Here is a 22,470-nt window from a genome sequence, read left to right as displayed (position 1 = left end):
CGACCACCTCTATCATAACCTCTTTTGAGGAACCGTAAAAAATGTGTTTAAAAAGTTAAAAATTTGAAGGAAGTCAGCTGAAAATTTGTTTGAATTGTGTTGCTCTATGTTTCTCTTGGTAAAATCAGTACTAAACGTGATGCAGTGTTTCATCCTCTTTACCCTCCTAGCACAAACAACAGATCTGTGGTTCTAGGTATGAATTTACCCTCATAGCACGGACAACAGTTCTGTGGCATCAGGCATGTCTTTAACCATGCTGAGCTATGCTGAACAATCCCAATGCAGACAATATTTAAAATGTATTAATTTTTTTCATCAGTGGCACACTTTTCACATGTTTGTAATGGTAATCGGCTGGATGTGAGGGAGTGACCTTCCTCTAGAGCCTGCTGAGAGGAGTCCAGTCTGTTGCCGCCGCACGCACCCGTCGTCCTCAACTTTTGCTACTGATCCACGTCCATCTGATCTCTTAATAAATTTATAAATAGCTTTCGCTCAACTTCAGGGCTTACCTTGAGCAATAGACTTTTTATGATTAGCAGATCATTTATTTTATTCGCTCGCCAAATATTTGTCATGCACTACGAACTCTCACTTAGTCCAGTGCACATGGTTTTCTGGACCAGCCCTTAAACCAGTTGTGCAATGGGCTTTTTTAACAGTGTGGAGGATGTAACGAGTAACGTGAACAAAAGTATCGATACATAATAAAGTATTGTTAATTTGTATGGTTGACCAAGTGGAGAAGCATTGTGTAGACTGAAGCTCTGATAGCCTACTTAGGTGATTACCATAATTTAATGTAGCATGTCTATCTCTTAGAGTGGCTGTATTTCGATGAGATTAGTTATGGTTGGGGATACGATGCATGCTGTTTTATTAATTTTTGTTAAACCTTTCTAAGGGTCTTTGAAAGTAGCGTACAGGATGACAGAGCCTCGCCTGTACTGATTCATGATATAGGGCATTGTAACAGTTTAATATCAATGTATAATGAGGGTGTGTGATTACGAGCATGTAATAATACGTGTTGCCATATGATTTCTGTGTTGTTTATTGGTAACACGTCAGCGATCTACAAGTGTAAAGCATGTAGGATGCCTTAACCCTCAAGATTAACACTCCGATACTCGAGTCCACAGTGCAGAGATGGCCAGGTCTTTGAAGGATTGAGTTAGCTTTGAAACGGGGCATTATTTTTTGAGTTTCGTTCTCGACACGGGTGACAACATGATGTTGTGAAGTGTCCCCACTGGGTCTCTTATGCCCCTAATTATTCGGTGATGCCCATGAGCCTTTAAGAAGGCAAAGGCCCCTCTAACATAGGTACAATAAAATTCATAGGCACTTTACAATAGGCCACTGGTAAACTTAACAACAAAAGGGACATTCTTACTCAGCAAGAAAAGTATATAAGCTACCTTAAAATTTACACGAAATGGGTAACTCGTACAGACAGATTTTAAAAATGTAGTGAAACCATTTTGGATTGATTGTTACTTAATCATTCATTGTTAAATATACAAATGTACTTCTTAATTTAGTGTTGAAGCAAATTTTTTTTTATGTGTAGAGTTAGTTAACCACCTGATTTCACTACATCAACAAATATGTAAACTACATCTCCAACCTTCAGATTGTTGTCACCAAATAGCATGACAATATTTGTTCGAATATAAATAAATAAATAAAAATATATCAGATCATCAAAGAGTAAATAACTATATTTCTTCTCTTTCTTGGGAAAAGTAAAGAAAATGTGTTTGGGGTAATGGCGTGTAAAAAAATTGCAGCTGTCGTGTGATGTAGGGTCTCAAATTTCTCCATAATTTTCCTTCCAAACATCTTTTTGTCTGTTTGTTCATAGTGCCTGATCAGGAGCAGTCGTGAGAGGAGACCGAGTAGGGGTCTGTGTCTACCACTCCTCCCCTCATAGTGATAGAAGGGACCAGGTTCCACTGCAGGCTCACTGAAGCTGTGCACCGCTGTAGTGGCTGTAGAGAGCATGGGGCGGCAGGTGCGTGTCGGAGACGCAGTACGCGGACACGGAGGTGGACGAGCTGCTGGCCATGCTGCGCGAGTCGGAGCAGCTGGAGGAGCAGGGCGACATCCTGCAGTACCTGGTGGACACGCAGGGCCTATCCTTCGACACGGGCGTGGTGGAGGGGGGCCGGCCCGTCATCGTCAAGGACCTGGTCAAGGGGCTGTACGAGAAGGCATGTCAGCAGAAGCTGTGGGGGCTGGTGCGCCACTCGGCCGGCATGCTGGGCAAGCGCGTGGAGGACCTGGCCAAGGCCGTCACCGACCTGCTGGTCCGCCAGAAGCAGGTGGGCGCGCTCTCCCCTCTCCCTCCCAACAACTCTTTCAGCTAAGTGGCGCATCGCCATTTGTGCTAAGTTATAACATTTCTCGTCTTTCAGTTAATCTCTCTACACATATTTTTTCTTGAGCAATATTTCTTTGTTCTGATAGATTTATACATCTCGAGTTGCATAGGAATGTGTACTACCTAATTTCCTTCTCTAATTCGACCATTTTATTCCCTGCTTGTTCTTATGTAACATTATGCACCTCCTGAATTTTACGTAAGGGGACGTTCAAGTATTACGTAAGCAGATATTACAATTATTTAACACACACAAACCCCCCTTCCCCCATCTCCCTAGCCATCAAAAGTAATCAAAGGTCTTACCCCCTTCCCCCACCCATGCTTACATAAACATTTTTGTATGCATTTTCTTTTAATGTATTCGGTTTTTTTAATTGATTCATGAGCAGCAGTTATAATTCTACAAATAAGAAAATAGATTTAGGATAGAGGACTTTAACGCACATAATATTCATTCAAACAAACTTTATTGACACTGTATTCAACATAGAGTAAGGTACAAATATTATAATCTTAAGTAATATTACGAACAAAACAAAGATCTTTTAAATTTTTGGTATACATATTGTTACGGCCGTCGACTTACTCTTATCTGTGTCGACCATAAAGATGGAAATTAAGAGAATATGTACATGAAATGATGATAATTTAATATATCGTGAAGGATGATGGGGAAAGGGAATGGAAGTGAATCTACCGGGATCATATGTGTTCCTGATATCGTGACGGCCCTGTCATGAGTATCAGGTTCTGGGGGCGGTTCCACCACTCGTGTTTTTCCTTAAACAGTCCTTAAGGTAGGGTGACGAGTCCCTATTTGCAAAACATTTTAAATAAAGAGGTTAAGGGTATCGTTTCCACAAGAACATGTTTATTTTAGCAGTTTCAACTAACAGTTTATTCAACACATATATCAATTTTCTACTTTCTGTGTCTTTAAAAGTACCTTCTATTACTAACACATAATTACTGAGCCATAGTCGTGCCTGTCAGGGATACTGTCGTTAATAAATAAACCGTGCTGTCGGCCATTTCTTAGAGCTTATTCTTAACCTCATTTGTCTCGTGATTCGTTACCAACAGTTGCAGACAAATTTATCCCAAGTTACGTGACGGTTTACTTTAAATTTATTAATAATGTTTACAGAGTTAAAGTTAACGTGCGTATTTGTAGTTTTTGAAATGAGAGAGAGAGAGATACCAACTATTACACGCTACATGGGCCTAAGGCCGTTGTGCTGCTGTCTAGTGTTAACCCATCGTCGCATCGTGGCTGGTCACTCACCAATCGTCTCGGCGGCGAAGTAGCATGGCTTCCGGCTGACTCTGTGATTCTCCCTTCTTGAATAAAATCTCCCCGTATAAGAAGCCCGTCCTTACCCTGTTTGCATCTGTTGTTAATAACATAAACAGTTCCGCTTCGGTGCCGCTTCTGACGTCATTACACACTCCCCCTCCTTCCCTGTTCTGTACTTATGACCGAGTTTCGCTACGCTGTGACCAAGGTCGCGCCACCTGTTTGTTTCCGCGGCCGTGTTATGCTATCGTTTTCAAACATTGCTTCCACAACTCTCGCTTCACCTGTCTTTCAATGTTTCCTGCTGTGTTTGTCATTTCCTCATCGTGTCCCGCTGGTCCTGATCGTCTGGCTAGTTAAAAAAAAACAAAAAAAGCTTTCACTGATATCCTACAGTATTTTAGGCTGTTACAATATTAATTCCAATTAACAGTCTTCAGTCCTTGACACCCAAATCCATGATTCTAAGTCCCGATGATATTGGATGTTTGCTCCTCAATGTTGTGTCTGCTCACTTTCATCCGATTTTGGAATGTCAATGTCATTCTCATCGAGCCATTCAATATCGTGGTGCTCTAAATTTTGAATAATGCACATCAGTTCATTAGCACGACGAGCAGCGACTCTTATAGGCCTAACTTTCATATCAGTGTGCGTGTTGACTTTTTTATGGATCTTCTCGATGTGACGATTTATTGACTTGACGGAAGCATGATAAAGACCACACGTTTTGCATGTTCAACTTGATTGCTTCAAGTTTTACCGTCGGACAAAAATAATTGTTGGGCATTTGCAGGAAATCTTTGAGTGAAGCATTTAAGCATAGAGCTATATTGACTGGAAGATTGAGAAATTGCCCTCCATCATCCAAAACCAAGTCATCAACTGTTTGTTTTACTTTTACTGGTGGTTGAAGAAACCTGTTGTCTAGTAATCTAAAGAGGCCACTTCTTGAACGACAGCATTCTATGTTTCTACATTTTACAATTTGAAGCAAGTATTGGCTTTCACACACATGTTCTGAATACCATTTAATGTCTGGGAAATCAGGATGATCTTCTTCGCTCGGCCCAACATATTTTGCAGTAACATGATAGCCATCAATTTCCATTGAACTCCATACATCAGATAACACATTTCCTGCAAACTCGAAATTGGATCTTTCTAAATGTTCATTAATTGTAATGCCACATTCATCCAAGTGAGACCCAAAATAGTCATGAGGCAATATCAAACCAGCCAGTTCCCGACTAAGAGGAGCCATTCTGCCCTCTACTCTGTTATACGCACTTCTTCCAGGAGCATTGGTAGCTAAAAAAATGCATCTAGACCATGTTGCTTAAAGTGTTGTATTGCAAACCCTATAACTTTTTGATAATGCGGATTTTCATCTGGCCCTCCATCAATCGTCATGATTACCACTGGTTTTACCAATCCATGGTCAGTTTTAGCTAATGCTTGATTCTCTTCAAGTTCGAGAAGAGTCTCGAAATCCTGAGCATGAGTATTAGCAGTAGATGAACTATGCTTTCCATTTCGGATAGCGATTTATGTTGGTCCAGAATATCCAACGGCTTGCGCTTGTCCTAGCATACTGAAAGTGATTTTGATACCAGCATAAACTGATGGTATTAACTATTAATTTATGCCGCTCAGCGATTACCCAGTCCGAGTCGTGATCAGGCAATTTGATTCTATATTCCATGTGCATTAGAAGAGGTGCTTGCTTATTTGCCGCAGTTACACCAATAGGGTCCCGAGCTTTATCATCTTGAGATATGAAAAATACTTGATCTGGTCCAAGTATGGATGCTATGTTCTCCAAATAATGGATTGATGTTTCAGCAAAATTGCTATCTTAAGTGGCTTTTGTGGTGATCAAACTGAGCCCGAGTGAGCTTAACATGGACTGTCAATACATGTCTTCGTCCCTCTGCAGAATTATATTTTCTGGGAATCAAACGAATATATTGTCCCACTTCGACTAATGTCAAATCCTATTTAACATCATTCTTGTGTGAGTTCATCAAGAGTTTTTACACTGCGAATAGATTCCGTTCGTCTTCTATCATCTGCTGCACTCCCAAATAAAGCGATATCTGCAATTGTTTTCAATAGTAATGGTAATGGTTGTTCGTTTTCTAGGCTAGGAGGTCCCACTGAATCCCTCAGGGATAGTTTTTTTTTATTTCTGGATTTTTATGAAAATATATTCTAATTTTCTTTTCATACCAATTCTGTTTCTTCTGGGCAACTGCATTTTGAATCTTCCTGTTTAAAGACTGTTTCGCTGTTTTTAATTCTACGTGTAACTGAATGATCTGTTTATCAACTTCAACATGGCTTGGCATAGTATCTCTGGCAGAATACAAAGCATTCAGATTTTTTTTGAATAGAGCAATCTTATTTTTCATAGCTTCCTGAGAAGGTTTTGCTCTTTGCTGTTTTTCTGTATTTTCTGTGTTTTTGCATTGCTGTTGTGATTCCACTTCGGGTTTTATGTCATCTTCTTCCTGTTCTTTAGTATTTGAAGCTGGCTATATAATTTGTGTTTGTTCTGCAGGCTTTTCACTCACCTTGGGAAAAAAACGTAGTAGATCGGATTTATTCTTAGTCGCTGCTTGCAATTCTTCTTCAATTCTCTTAGTGACAATAATATCAAGTTCTTTGTTGGACTTTGCTTGTAACTTATAATTACACCACACAACGATAACTAACTTTTGTACATTTTGTAGTTTTGTATTTGTATGAGATTTTTTAAAACTTTCAAACAATTTTTGGTATAACTTGGATTTGTCTATTTGAAATGACATCCTAATTAAACAATTCAACTTTGGGAAAAGTTGATGAATGGTAACACAAAAATTAACTTGCTTTGCTTTGCTTACATTACGTTAAATTGTAAATCGTACCCAAATGAAACAATATATTGATGTAAGAAATTCAGACAAGTGAATAGCGAGTGGTAATTCCCCTACTCAGTTCTAAGTAGACATCTGCGAATTGTGATTTTTGAGTTCAAATGGAATTCGAATGGAATTTCAAAAAAATTCACGAATTTCAAATTTTTCTTAATCAAATTTGAGAATATTTATTAAAATAACATAGATCATTAAAAATTTTTAACATACCATCTTTGAAAAACTTGTCACATAATTCACAGTTTAAATCAAGTAACTAAAATTAAAGTGAGACTATATTGAAGAAGCAGAACCAGATTCTCAAAAATTAAAAAAAAAAAATTTAAAATTATATGTCTGTAGCACTAACATAAATCACTTCGCAAATAATTTTAAACTGTCGTGGAGAAAGGTGAGTTCATCGACATGGTGCGGCAACAACAAATCTCTGCGGCTGGTAACTATGTTGCCTGCTGTAGAGAAAACTCTCTCACTTGCCACCTTATTTAGCATGTTTTACTTTCAAGGATAAAAATATTAATAAAAATATCACAGCATAAGGAAGTTGTACAAAAGAAAAATAACAAATTTATCTTTTTTATAGCTTAAGCATCGCACATTTTATATTCTAAAATCAAGTTGGAAAATTAGGGGTGAGACCGTGGGTGCTACTATAATGCATAAAAAATGTAAAAGTAATCCATAAAAACAAAACCTATAGATGGAAAGTACGTTTTTTAAAAAAGTAGACTTTGCGAAAGCACGCCAAATAATTTAAATTAATGAGTGATGCAATAAAACAATTTTATTGAACGTAAAAAAGAAAAAGAAACCCTTAACAAGATTGTGCGGGTCAACTCGGTTCCTGACAGAGCGCGCGCGTGCATGCAGTCTGCGAGCTATCGATATAAATCTTCGACTAGGTGCGCGCGCTCTATACAGGAATACAGGAATCAATACACCCAAACTGGCGCTGATTACATTTTTATAAGCGGTATAAAGCGACTCCCGGGACATTAAAGATGAAGTTTATAACTTTTAAAAATGTCTTTAAACAACGGGAATTTATTGCATTACATCAAATGAGGTTAAAACGGGACAGAAATAAATTGGTTAAAATAACGGTAACGTAAATAAGGGGTTTCGCTGTATAATTTTTGTAAGCGGAAGATGTAGTTGTCCATTTACATGACTTTTAAACTTTGGGGGGGGGGGGGGGGGGGGGGGGGGGGGATGTCATAAATTTGTGTATCCGGTCCAGATTTTGTAAGTCGAATTATTGTAAAATGAATTCGATTCGAATTGACAAATCGAATATCAAAAACTTCAAGCTTGAATTCGGAAATTTCAAATATTCACAGAACCCTAGTTCTAAGCGAGTACCTAAACGTGTACATTATTTGTGGGAATCCCCAAAAATGTGTTTCGTTTTCAAACATAGACAATGTGTGGGTTGCCATATGTGTAAAAAAGTAAATAACTACTGCTGACGTAATCACCATCTAGACACCCCCCCCCCCCCCTCCAGACCCCCATGTCTAAAAATAAGCAAAGCAAAGGACCCCCCACCCCCCTTTAGTGCTCACGTAATATTTGAACGGCCCCTAATTTCCCTTCAGTGTTTCTAGAAATTTCTTCAAACATTTTTTTACTACTTCTCTTATCCTTGGAGCTCTTTTATCTAAAGATTCTTTTCTGTCAGCTACTATAGAAAAATTCTGTTCCATTTCTTGTCGTGTTTTTGCTAAATTTTCACAAACTTTACCAATGTCTGCTGTTTATTCGTTAACTGCAGTGTTAGCATTTCTAACATTTAACTAGCATTTTTTTATTCTCCTCTTCTTTCCCAAAATGTCTTTGAGCTTTCTCCTACTTTTCCTTCATACACTCCTGGTTTTTTTTTCCCTTTTTTTTCTTTTTTTTCTGTAAGAACATGAATATCTGTTCTAAATACACTGATGAGCTCATACCTCCCTGAAAATTTTCCTCTACTATTCTTTGCTCAATTTCAGTGTTGTGATCTACATCTGCTCCTTAAAGTCTCCCTCCCCTATTTTTCATTGTTTCTCGTTCTGACGGCCTCAAACTGTCCCTGTTTCCCCTCAAGAAGTAGGTTAACCTGTTTTCTTCTAAACATTTTCTAGCCTGTTTGTAACTGTACTCAGTCTAACTAAATACAAGCTTGAGTTACTTTCCAACCCCACAGTTGGTCGCCAAATGATCTGTAATGAATGACCGATCCTAATGATCCATAAGGACAGATCTTATTAGTTGCAATTGTAGCAGCAAAAGAAATCTATGCTACTAGCAGCATGTCTTGGTACGGCAGTAAAATAAAAGCAAATTTGAAAGCCTCTGTTAAAGATGACAAATTTACTCAATGTAATGTAAAGAATGTGGTATGAAAAGATTTCATATACTGTGTACGTTTCAAACCAAAGATTATTAGTGATTTAACAAAATTGAGGCAGACAATTGACAACAGTACTGAAATGTTTGTTGTGAGCACATTCAATAAATTAAGGCATTTCATTAACTCCAGACTGATTTTCAAAAAGAAAATATACATTAAAAGATTTTTATAAACATAGCTGTTTATGCCACTAAATCAATCACAGTACAACCTCGAATTCTGGTGACATACTTAGTGTTACGAATTAATCTAAATATTTACTCGTCGATTCCAAATGTTTTCTCAATTCAAAAAGGGTGAAAATTATTGATTTTAATGTATCAAGACTCAATATAAAATAAATTATCTTTCAATTAAACACACATGAAATTAATCTTTGCTCGAGATGAACTGACTCATATCAAAAGGACCACTGGTGTAAATGTGACTCGAGCTAGTTAAAACTAAAAAATACACAGAAAAAAAAAAATATATTGATTTGGGGAAATACTGGTTACACCAAATATTTCAAAGACAACTTATCACAATGGTAAGAATCAAAGTGCTATTTCTAAGAAGCTAACTTGACTTCTTATGACTATGATGTAATGTTTTTATATAATATTATTAATAGTCCATTTGGAAAAAGAATTTTAGTGTGACGTTAGTGTGCCATGCTGTTACACTATCTTCAATCTTCAGTAGGCTGGTTCTCATAGGGCTCCATCCACTCGGCATCAACAGCACAGAAGGTCGTGTAGTCAGCTGACCCAGATGCCCAGATGCCCAGATGTTGTATACGGCATGATAGTACGGTCCTCGCAGTGACACCCTTCCCTCCTGGTGAGAGCAGCATGAAGATGTTTCCGTCAGATGGTCGTAGAAAGCTGTTTCCACGTTGTTAGAATGTTGCTAATTGTTTATCACTAGTAACTGATCTTGCAGATATTGAGTTTCAACTACAACGTTCCAGTTTAGAAATAAATTTGTAGATTTTTCTTTGAGACGACAACCTTCATTTCTCTTATTATACATAAACTGTTAACAAATAAGTTTCTAAAACAACTTCAGGTATTATTTTTTCTAACTACCATTCTTTTTCCCAAGTCACAAATTTACAATATAAAATTTTATTACAAAACTAAACCCTTAAAATTAAATCATGTCAATCAACTTATTTCCTGCTCCTAATAGGAACTAGTTAATATTTCATACATATAAAATAAAACTAATTGTTTTGTGATAAATAGCACTTAATAGCTACTAACATTGTTGTGTAATGCCCCTCGTGCCCCAAAATTAGATTATCTTAAATTTATAAAAAAAAACCTAGGAAGCAGCTGAGCAAAATTATAAAGGAAAATAAAAGTTTTACCAGAGGGGGCACGAGGTGGTGAACAGGACAATTTGATACTCCCTGAACACAAGCAACTTGGGAGCTAGTGGATCAATTAAATAGATACAGGTAAATAAGAAATAAATAAATCACTGCATATTGGTCTATAGGTTTTCTGGTTTATTTAAAAGGAATTAAATCTGTTTGCCATTTTGTTTTAGATTCTTTACGTTTCACAATGAAGGGTATTAAAAAGGTATTAAAAGATATTGAAAAAAAGGGGGGGGGGGGGGGCCAGCCCGATATGATTAAAACAAGTTATACTATACTTTTAACAACAAATCAAGCACAGAAAAAAATTTAAAGTATCCTTCCTGACATATTATAGCATGTTAGATTTGTCCACTCATTACTGTAATTATCGTTTCATTTAAACAATTTCACATATTCTTATTTGTTAAGTTCTCTATGCCACTGCTTGCTGGTATCCATTAAGATAAGTTTGTTCGTTGGTTTTAGGGAGAAGTTAAATTTTTTTAAAAATCACCCAGGGTTTAAAAGTGAAGCGTCTGGCCGGGATTAAGCTCTTCTTAAAGAGACTCGAAGCTCTAGGTCTTTGACAACATGTTGGGTGCAATTTCGGCCCCCAACTGTTGGACCCTGTTTGAAACACAAGTCAAATTCAGACGAATTAGACCTGCTTCCGGACAGTCAAACACAGTTGGCCTGAAAAGGCCAACAAACGGGAATTTGGGGAGGAAAAGAGACCGAAGTACTCACCAAACAGGGTGTAGCTCCTGGACTCAGAATAGTCTCGCGCAGAAATCCAAAAGGCGCGGACCGAGAATAGTGCAGAGGTCGCGGAAGAAACCATAATTTAGCAAGATAATAAAAAAATTATAAAATTTTAACTAAGACATTACTTGTTGCCTAATTAGAACGAATGACTGGCTACTACTAAATTTCGAAACTGGGATCACATCCCTTAACACAGCTGACTACATTCCTTATTCGAATGAAGAGTTCGTCTTTGCCGCCAAAAAGCCTCTCGACAGAGGAGACGCCGAGACGACACAGGCCGTCCTGCTCCGCGGTAAGTAGCTGAAATCAAAGTGCCGCAATGGCGGACAATGCTCCTAATTAAAACGGGCGCTCGGCCCTAGGGAAAAGAGGGGGAAGGTTCGGCACTGGCCTGAGAACTTCCAGAGGTGACCGAGGTGGGCGTAACAACAACAACATCAGTTGATGCGCCGAAGGACAACCACCGCGCTCTCTACCGGCGAGCACAGAAAGCTACATAGAATCGACTTTTACTGGACACGAGTTGAAAGTATAGGGGCTTATGGCGCAGCCGGTGCTGCTGTCTGGCGGCCTAAAGGGGAAAGTAGAAGGAGGTTAGCAATGTCGCCACCAGGTGTTGCGGGCGTTAGCTCCACTCGCTGGCGACAAGTGCAGAAGTTATTATTTCTGCCACTAGATGTCGTGTGTGGTCCATATTTGCACATATTTTTTCTGTGTCAAATCGTCCTTGAAGTAGGCCACTGTCTGGTGAGTTCACGTCAGGGCAATGATCCTGGGCTAAATTCTGAGAACGAAAGAGGGGGGGGGGGGGGGGACTGTTGGTGAGGGTGGACAAAAAAACGCAACGAGGCTGGGAAAGAGGGTCCACAAGATACTCGGTCGTGCCGAGACTCGCTGGGCTCAGCGGGCCTCTAAGAAATAGAGTTTGCAAGCCAGAAGCTGCTCTATGCAAAGTTAGTCATTTAGGGAATTAATATTACAGGCCCCGGGCGACTGCTAGCGGGAGGAATGCCATCCTGGCTGCTAACGTCGTCTTTAGACTTGCAAAAGATCAGATTGGCCCCTGAGAAAATGTGCCTCGGGCCACTGCAGCAAAGTTTAACTAATTATAGTACACCAGCCTAACAAAGTGTAAATCACTCTTTTGTAACTAATATATATGGAAAATAAAATTTCCAAAAATAATTTAAAATTATAATAAAAGTTTAAAAAAACGTGCCGAAATACCTAATTTCCGGCACAGTTGGAAGAAGGTAAAAAGCTATCCTTGTGTAATTGTGGATAGTCCTGGTAGACATGCGGTACAGCAACATGCACACCACCACTGGCCTTAGGGCTAGGCATGTGGCAGGTGACGGTGGGTCTTCTTATTGGCCCCTGGCTGACAGGAGCAGTGTGACTGTTGGAATGCCATTCCAAAACGAGCACAGAAGGTTGCAGATCGCACTTCACTCTGAGAATACTGGCATGCTGTTTGTTTGCCCGGTGGGGACTTGACGTGGTGGTGTCCCTGTGGCAGGTGACGGTGGGAATGCCGCCCCACAACGAGCACACCATCACGGGCCCGCTGCCCGAGGCAGAGCTGCGCCAGCTCATACACCAGGCGCACGGCGAGGACGACAGCACGGCCATGCTCACCGAGGTCAGTTCCCGCTGCTTCTTTACTTGGTCTGCTTATGAACAACTATGTGATAGAGAGGGTTTGTTGAAATATTTTGTAGAAAATGGTTTTCTTACTTTGATGGCTGCTATCCGTGAGCTTACTGTGTGTTTATTATTAGGTTTCTTCAATGTGTTAAAGAAGATAATCCCCAAATTTTTTTTTTGATACTAACAACAACCATTTTATTAAAATTATTAAATGACAGTTATAACACCACTAACATATTTTTCTAACTATTTTAACCGAATTGGATATACAGAGATATATATGGGGCAAATAGATCTCTTTTAGTTTGATCTGATTGTTTAAAATATGTAAGTTAGAAATATTAATTTTGGGCTTATTAATTTTGACATACTGATATATGTGTGTGTGTGTGTGCGCACGTGTATGTGTGTGCGTGTGCTCCAGCCGTGCTGCAGGGGCAAAAGGCAAAGGCTATCATGACACAGCACACCCAAGACAATAAGATTTATTAGAGATGGGTGGAGTCTTGGTTTATGGAGTCGAGCCGAGCCGAGTTGGGTCAGGTTGACTTGACTGGATAACCGAGTTACATGTTTTATCAAGTTTGAGACTCGAAACACATTTCGAGTTAAGTACCAAATCGTGACTTTATAGCACTTTATTATAGGTTGTCTTAACGTTTTCGCCAAGTCATTAATACAGCAAAAATTGATAATGACCTTCAAACAAAACAAATCCCGTGCAAACCTAACCTTGCCCGCTATGTGCTACGGTGCTATAATAGGTACAAGTGCAAACATACCTAGGCCTACCTTCATTTATGAACGTGACGTCGTAACATGATTTTGTCGATAGTGGCGACAGTTTATAGGACAAAACTATGTCACATTACCATTTTATATTAAAAAAAAAACTTGGAAAACAGCGTGCACTGTTTTAATTTTGTTTTACATCCTGTGTTTCCTTCAAAGACGGTACCGTATATGTTTACAAGATACGTCAATGGATTTTCACTGAAGAAAATTTGTACCAAAACGCACTGTAAGGAGGTTAGGCACTGACCTACCCTAACATTGATTCTTTAGCGTGGGGTTTTGAGAAGATAAAAAAATATTTATTCTTGTGTTATATTTTGTATGGAAATATTTGTCTCTGCATTCCTTAAATGTTTTTCTATAACTCCTTTGTTTCGGTCGGTGATTTCTGGCAGAGATGATTTATAAATTTAAGTTTAAGCCGGGTTTTGGGAAGAAGGAGTAAGGAAGGGCCGTCCAGCTGGCGCCATGAGGTGTTTGAAAGTGTTGTGGTGTGTCCTAGTTAGCTGTGATTTGCCAAGTGACGTTTCACTTTATTTGAGACAAAATCGCTGTATGCTGCCGCCATATTGTGCCGGAACTATTTCTTTATAGGTTGCCAGAAGTTATTGTAAGCTGTTAAGTAATGGTAAAGTAAATGAATTTGTGGTTTAAAATCTTGTATCTTTTTTTTGTTAAACTTATGTTAATTTGAAGTGTATATTTGGTTGAAGTAAGTGCAAATATTGACCGCGGAAGGATATGGAACTTTGTCTTTGGAGCAAGAGAGAGGCTTGTAACGGTGATTTGGAAGGAGCTGTGAAAACTGAGTTGTGAAAACGTGGTGAAAATAAAGCTTTTCTTTTGTAGTTGGGCATTATTAAATTTATTACTGGAGAGTGACCCACCACAGCACGTGTATTAATAATCATCACGTTTCTCGTGCCCCGTTTATAATAACTCGTATAAACAAGAGATTTCCGTAACCTAAAAATAAAAACACTAAATAATTATATTACAATATTTTTTGACCTTAATTATGAGAAAACTACATCTATAACCTTCTCCAGTAAACATCATATCATTGCTTCTGATTATAAACTTGGTAATCATGTTATCTTGAAGTCAGTTTGTGTTAGAGATTTAGGTGTCTTACTTGATAATAAATTGTACTTTCATAACCATATTGAATCTCTTAGATCGCAATGTAATAGATTGTTAGCGTTGATTAAATATATTACTTTCAATGCCACTAATTTAGATTCTATTGTTAGTTTATATTTAGCTTTAGTAAGATCCAAGATTGAGTATGCCTCTGTGGTCTGGAACAATATCACAAAAACAGATAGTGACAAACTAGATAAATTACAAAATAAATTAATCAATATCATTAATCAAAAGACCTACATTACCAACAATTCTAATAGTCTATCCTCTCTCAGATCTTTAGCTCTAAGAAGAGAGCTATTAGATGCCCTTTTTATCTATAACTGTTATACCAATAAAACAAAATGCAATTATATTCTAGATAATACTGGGATTAAAGTACCTACCTATAACAGTCGACAGACACCTTTATTATGCTCCTTAGGCAAATCAAATGATATACAGAATTATATCAAATTTTAATAAACATGGATGCTATGTCTCTCTATCAAAAAATAATTTAAATATAAAACAATTTTTCTTATCTTAATTTAATTTGAATATGTTTAAGGTTAATGATGCTACCATATTTAATTTTTTTTTACATAATCAGGTTCTGGATTATCATTACTGTGGTTATAGAATTATGATACTTGTTCTTGTTTATCTGTTAGTTGCTTGCTGTATTGTCTTGTGTATGTGTTATTATAGTATTGTCCTCAATGTTATTCATTTTGTTTCATGTATTTGTTTTGTTTATGTATTTTTTTATGTTTATCGTGCCTACCACCCATGGCCTTATGCCGTTGGTAGGCATGTAACAAATTGATTGATATTAAATTATAAATTATAAATTATAAATAACATCCAAGCCATGAAGCGTGAAAATGGCTGCGTGTTAGGCCAGCCAGCCTTGCATTTTGGAACTAAATTTAGCTGTGCTCCGCTATGCAGCGCTGCGTGTTAATAACGTTTAATATAAAATTACTTTCTTTTTGTTTGAATAAAATATAATAATAATGCTCATGCATTTTATTAAGCAATCAGTGACTGATCACCAAATCAAATGCATGAAATATTTATTTATTAAACATATTGATATTCTTGTAGTTGTAACAGTTCCAGGCGAATAATCTTGCTGCGGAAAGTGTATTTACATTGAGAAGTTACGTAAATCATCATTTGCAACACTGACTAGTGAGAAGCCAAAAACGGCATATGAATTTCGGCAAAAGTAAATACTGATGCAAATATTAAGTGGATTTTACATGGAGAAAAAAATCAGAACATGGTAGACCACATAAGCTTAGTTTTTTATATTTAATTAACATATGATTTGCTAATAAATCATTTAAAATATTTAAATAATGCAGATGCATCTTGGATACACAATTCCTATATCAATGGATGTGTAATAATATTTTATTTATCTTATTTAATGCAAAAAAATATTAAATTATGAAACTCGAACTGACTCGACCTCTTCAAAAATTTTGTGGCTCGAACTCTACTCGACTCGAAATATGAATTGCTAAACTTGGCTTGACTCGACTCGACTCGAAGCCAAAAAACCTCAACTTGTCCATCTCTAAGATTTATATTTTCCCATTTAATACATTTATCAATATTTAGCTATTAATGTCTGAAGGAACTATACTGGTATCTGGATATTTAAAAAAAAATTACAATTAGTGCTGGGCGAAATTTCGAACCAAACCGAACCGAACCGAACGTAAGGGTTCGGTTCAGTTCGAAACATCTTAAAATATATTCGAAAAACTGAATGTTTGTTTAAAAAAAATTAGGTTTTTTTAATTTTCTAACCACCATTTGAGACCATCCACAAAACAGCACAAAAAAATTCCATTACTTGTAATATTCCGACTTTTATTGCAAAATCATCGCATCAACAGTTTCAAGCGTAGGCAAAATTAAAAAAAATTCTAATGAGTCATTGCATAACTCGCATAGCATTTTTTCATATAGGCTCATTTTTTTTTTGTTTACTGTAGAGAATTTTGTATGCATTTCTTGTACTATGTAATATAAACTATCATACAAATGCCAAAGGTCTTGTATATTATACCTTTAACTATAGTGCATGTACGAGAAGTTTTGTAAAATCACCAAAGATTGCGTACCCCATACTAAAGCGCATGTACGTGAACCCTTGTACCCCCTTCACCCACTTTGACCAAAAAATTGCAGAAGGAAGGATACAAAGAATTGACAGCGAAATAGTGAGTTAGTTATTTATTCTTTGGTTCTTTATATAAACATAGAAAAATCATGAGCAGTACATGCCAAACAATATATATTATAAATATATATAAATATATATATATATATATATATATATATGTATATATAAACTATTAAGAACAGGGTATAGCAGGCTTTGCCCCTCTTGACTAGAAGTACATAACGCAATGAAATAATAAATATACCTATATACCACCCCGGTGCACCATGGGTGTCGCACATGAACTAGATCCTGTTCCCTTACTGACTTGGTTAACATCAAAACCTCCACCATAAATATTAAATACAAAAAAAAAAAAACTTAAATGACAATATCACTTAAAACTGCACTTTATATATATATTAGCACTTTTGACACAATAAATTAGGTGCTCGGTTCTGTTCATTTACTCATTCTTTTTTTTTTCTGGCAAATTAATTACATGTTGCCTCAAACTCTTCCAGTCCAGTTCGAAAGTTCATGATCATCAGGCAGTAAAGAGAAAATATAATTACAATAAATTATTATAATAGTTCACAGCCAATTTTCTGCCTCACAAAATACCCTATCGAGCACCTGACTAGAAGCCATTCTTAATTTACCTGATATACATACCTACATAAAAAATTTATAACATTATAAAAAATGCAAAAAAAAATTACAATATAATCTTATTAGAAAAATACCCAGTGCACATGTTTCTCAAAATTACTTAAAGTTGGCACGGCTTTCCTTACACTTAACGGAATAACAAAATCTTTTCCATTTCGAGTCCAAAAGTAAACCATGTCCCCCCCACAAACTACTCAATAATTATTAAGCTGGGAAGAACCAAATTATAATTATCCAAATAGGTAACGACTCATAACGAGACTTGACGACGTAGTTACTTGCTGCTGTGTCTAAACCAAAACAAAAAAAAAACTTCCTTCAAAAATATTATAGTTATATCCAAACGATATCTCGAAGGTGAAACTACAGGCATGACGTAGCTCACAAGGTCTACCCAGCATCACAGAAGGTCCATCTGACGTAATCTAGACGAAAAATAAAGTTCAACACAGTTTGTCTGTTGCCATCTGCTTCCGGAGATATCAAATAAAGAAGCCCCAATACCAAGCATTTACACTTCCTTGCAGATAAGCCTCAACCGGGCTGAAGGAGGAGGATTTGCAGCACGCACGGCACCATTCGACACCCATGACATTAGCGACTAGGCTCACACGACAGGAAAAAAAAATTCTCAATTTACTAAAAAGAAAATATTTATCCTCATTGGTAATAACTGCGTAGAACACTGCTGCACTCAAACTTTGTGTAAGCGATGGAGCAAAACCTCCCGTAACTTAAGTTATTATATTCCACCGAGGTTTACCAAACTTCCACACAATGTTACAGCCATGGATTTATTACGCAGCCACTCCATTGGCACGAAAATTGTAACCCACTCAGGCCATGGCTCGTAGCAGACAGACACTTCCCAGAGAACTTCGTCAAAAGCCCAGGGCGCCACAGGTGCCAACCTCAACCCACCAAAAAGGAAAACAAAAGACAAACGCAGACACCGCGTACGGAAAATTGCCAATCGGAGCCTGACAAGCGCACGAGCGGCTCTAGATCCTGACAACCGGAAACGTGCCCGTGCTCCTAGATCCATTCCGGACAAAACACCAAATCTGAGGTTACATCTCGCGCCGCCACACGGCTAACGGTAAATAACACCGCGCCGGTACACAAAAACAAGCGCCACCAAATGTGACGTGACACACACGTCACACTCTCATATTTGGGAAAAACTGACATGATCAAGTTAACACAAGACAAATGCGGTAGGAAATTAGGGTTGCCAACCGTCCCGTATTGTACGGGATTTCCCGTATTCTGTGACTAAAAGAATTATCCCTTACGTAGGCAGGACGGGACGTGATATTTCCCGTATCTTGTTTAAAGTTCAATTCACACACCTGCATAAAATTGAAAAAAGTTTTTTCCCTCCTGCGCCGCACCACCTGCTATATGTATTGCGACATTGCGAGGCTCCGTTTACTCCGCAGTTCACTGGCCACCAAATAGTTCATTTTGACGCCGACAGGTGGCATCACTCGTCCGCCCTCAGTCTGTTATTTTTATGTTGATATTGTGTTGAGTTGAAAAAATGTGCGATTCGCCACCGCGAAAAAAGAAACGGCAGTGCATTTATTTAGTTCGATGGGAACATAACTATAAGTGGCTAACATGTAGTGATAATAGTTACAAAGCCAAATGTGTACTTTGCAAAAGAGTGTTTTCAATAGCACATGGCTGCGAAAACGATATAAAACAGCATGCTTCAACATTGTTACATAGAAACACGGTTTAACAAGCAAATGCGAGTGAAAAAACTAAGATAAACAGTTATTTCGTAAAACAAGGAACTAGCGATCAAAATTCTGTTGTAGCATCTGAACTAGCTCTATGTTATCACAATACGAAGCATGGTTTAAGTTATAACAGTTTTGATTTTAATACAAAATTGATACGGCATGATTTTGGCAGTGATTCAGAAATAGCGCAGAAATTATTGTGTGAAAGAACAAAAGCCGAAGCATTTGTCATGAATGTTATGGCTCCTAAAAGTGTAGATGATTTCGTAAAATTTCTGAAATCTCCGGAAAAGTGTGAACAGTTATTTTCGATTGCTACAGATGCAACGAACAAAGGAAATAAAAAAAAAAATTCCGCTTTGTGTACGTTATTTTGATGCCTGCGAGGGAATTCAGTGGAAGGTAAGCAATTTACCGTTAATATTTATTTTATCAATCTACATTTTATGTAGTCCTAGCCTTCATTAACTCATTAAAGGGGTCGCAGTGTCTGGTTCTCCGGATTTTTGCAAGTGAGAATTGTGCCTGTAAGATGCCGTTGGGTGGGTTTTCTCTGGGTACTCCCGTTTCCTCCACCCTTTATTCCAGCTCCATATACACATCGGCTCTTAAGATCTCTTAATATTCTTGTTAAAAAGCCGCAAAACACTTCACTCACAACTCATTTTGCTTTTTTTAGGTTTTGGTTTTCATAGAAGATTCTGACGAGTCTACAGCCAAAATACACAAAAATCTGAAGGATTGTATTCAGCTATTTGAGCTCTCGCCCAACAAAATGGTGTCATACTCCGCAGATAATGCTAATGTGAATTTTGGGAAAAAATAAAAGTGTATATAAACTTTTGCAAACTGAAAATAGTACGATAGTTAAAGCGAACTGCAATGCCCATGTGATTCATAATTGTTGTAAACATGCTAGTGATGTTCTTGCTATTGATGTAGAAAATGTAATCATAAAAACTTATAGTCATTTCTCATGTTCTGCTAAGAGAAGGGCAGAGCTTATATCATTTTTTGATTTTGTGGAAATTGAATACAGTGAATTATTACGGCATGTTCCAACAAGATGGCTTTCTTTAGGAAAAGCTGTCGACAGCCTTTGGCAGAACTTTGATGCAATATCTAGTTATTTTAAGAGTATAACGGACTGTCCATATTATTTCAAACAGTTTTTTCAAAATGACGACAGCACAAGGGAAGATAAACTTAAAGTTTATTTAGCCTTCTTCTGTAATGTTTCAAAAATATTTCATGCAGCAATACTTAAATTAGAAGAATGTAAATTAGCTGTCACTGAAACTTTTGATGTTATGGTTGACCTCAGAGAAAAACTTGTTAACAGAATTTATGACAAATTTGTGGGTACAGAGGCAAAATCATCGATTAACAATCTTCTGCCCTACGAACAAACAATAGTTATTGACAATCTTCTTACTTTTTACCATGCCAGCCTTTCATATTTGGACAAGTCTTTTGATTTCAGTGATGGAAATGTGGGTATATGTATCTTGAGTATAAACATCACACTGTTATGTATCCAGATCCGTAGACAAATTTTATAATAAAATAATAAATACAAATTCAAGAATTATTTGTATGTTTACACTAGGTAGGAAAGCTTATATTTAAATTACCATTATTGTATCATTACAATATATAATTTATAAGATCTACCCTGTACCAGACTGAGTTTTGATCAAGTACACGGATTAGGTCGGACACATAAAACTCAAGTGTTCTTAAATATAATGAATGTTTAGTTATGATGTCTATGTTTAATTATGACACCTAACAATTTTAATTATTTCCTTTAAGGTTAAAATTTATTTTAATTCCTCGGCTATAGTTTAATCTCAGGGTAGCATTTCTTGAGTCCTTTCTAACGAGACTTCTGGGGGCCGAAAATGACTTGTCTTCTTTCAACAGACAACATATTATCCAGAAAATATTTGATTTATTTTAACTTATATTTTACTGTCAGTTTTTCTGGTTAAAATTATCACCGATTTCACTTTAGCATGTTACTTATATGAATATAATTATTAAATCTTGTAGAACACGAAAAAAATGTAATAAAGTACACATACCACATCAGGAGGATGAACTTACAATACGAACATTGTTTCTTAAATGAACTCTACGAAAATTCCTTTGGTATTTCCCAACAGATAGGATTAGTAATATTATTTTCAATCTTCTCGGCATTAATTACATACATTTTCCTTTTTAGCGTCCTTAGCAACCACCTTATTTTTCATAAACAGCCTTTCCAAAGAATAATGTACACATAGACATGGTTGTCTTTGACCGCAACCATGGAGTAGCAAATAAAAATAATTAAATGAATCACATGTACAATTTGTAAGATAACTATGCACCGTAAAGGTACAGAAATATATTCAAACAACTACGTGTTGTGAATCTAATGCATAACCAACTAGAGTTTTCAATGTTTTAAGAAGTAGTCATTTCCTTGAAATCTTTTGTGTGCTTCGAAAATTTTAATTCGGATGATTTTTATGAAGATTTTTGCAAGTTTAAAGAAACTCTGAAAGAAATTTCTAGTCTGTCATTCGATAGTGTAGAGAAGAAATGGTTATATATATTTTCAAAAAAAATTCGATCATTGAAATCCCCAACATGTACACACTGATTTCTTTTGTGTTGAGCATACCTGGCTCAAACTCATTTGTTGAAAGAGTGTTTTCAATTATGAAAAAAAAAATGGTGCGATGACAGAAACAGGTTTTCCTTGAAACTGATTAAATCAGAAACTCTTGTCACACCTAATTACAATTACAGCTGTCAGGAATATTTTGAAAAAATTAAAAATGATGAAGCAATACTCCTTCAAGCAAAAAAAAAGTAGAAAAATATGAGTTTGCTACATGCAAGTAGCGGAGTAGCCCCTTGTCAATGTAAATAGTTGTTTAAAAAATTTGTTGCCAAGTTAAGTTTTTTTGTGAAACATTGTCTTTTGTGTCTTGCATGTTGTATATTGTTTACTTTATACCCGATATGACATTTAATTTAAAGTTCGATTTGTTTGGTGCAATGAAAAATGAGAAAATATAACTTAAGCATACATTTATTAAAATATATTTTTTTAAGTGTCTTATTATGGTGTCCCTAGTGGTGGTTCTAATCTAAGGGGGGCAGGGGAAGGGCTAAGTGGCT

At 36.9% G+C, this 22,470-nt stretch overlaps 1 protein-coding gene across 1 annotated transcript in view; it reads left to right on the top strand.

Annotated features, from left to right (window-relative positions):
- Nucleotides 1–22,470, top strand: part of LOC134535751 (probable phosphorylase b kinase regulatory subunit alpha) — a 582,726-nt gene that overhangs the window by 361,840 nt on the left and 198,416 nt on the right. Inside the window, exons 16-17 of the mRNA XM_063374982.1 lie at nucleotides 2,021–2,330; nucleotides 12,638–12,760. Of these exons, the coding sequence (XP_063231052.1) occupies nucleotides 2,021–2,330; nucleotides 12,638–12,760 (433 nt within the window). The remainder of the gene's footprint in view (nucleotides 1–2,020; nucleotides 2,331–12,637; nucleotides 12,761–22,470) is intronic.

The sequence above is a fragment of the Bacillus rossius genome, chromosome 10 (genome assembly GCF_032445375.1).
Source record: "Bacillus rossius redtenbacheri isolate Brsri chromosome 10, Brsri_v3, whole genome shotgun sequence".
In the NCBI taxonomy this organism is placed as follows: domain Eukaryota; kingdom Metazoa; phylum Arthropoda; class Insecta; order Phasmatodea; family Bacillidae; genus Bacillus; species Bacillus rossius.
This window is presented reverse-complemented; position numbering and strand designations above follow the sequence as displayed.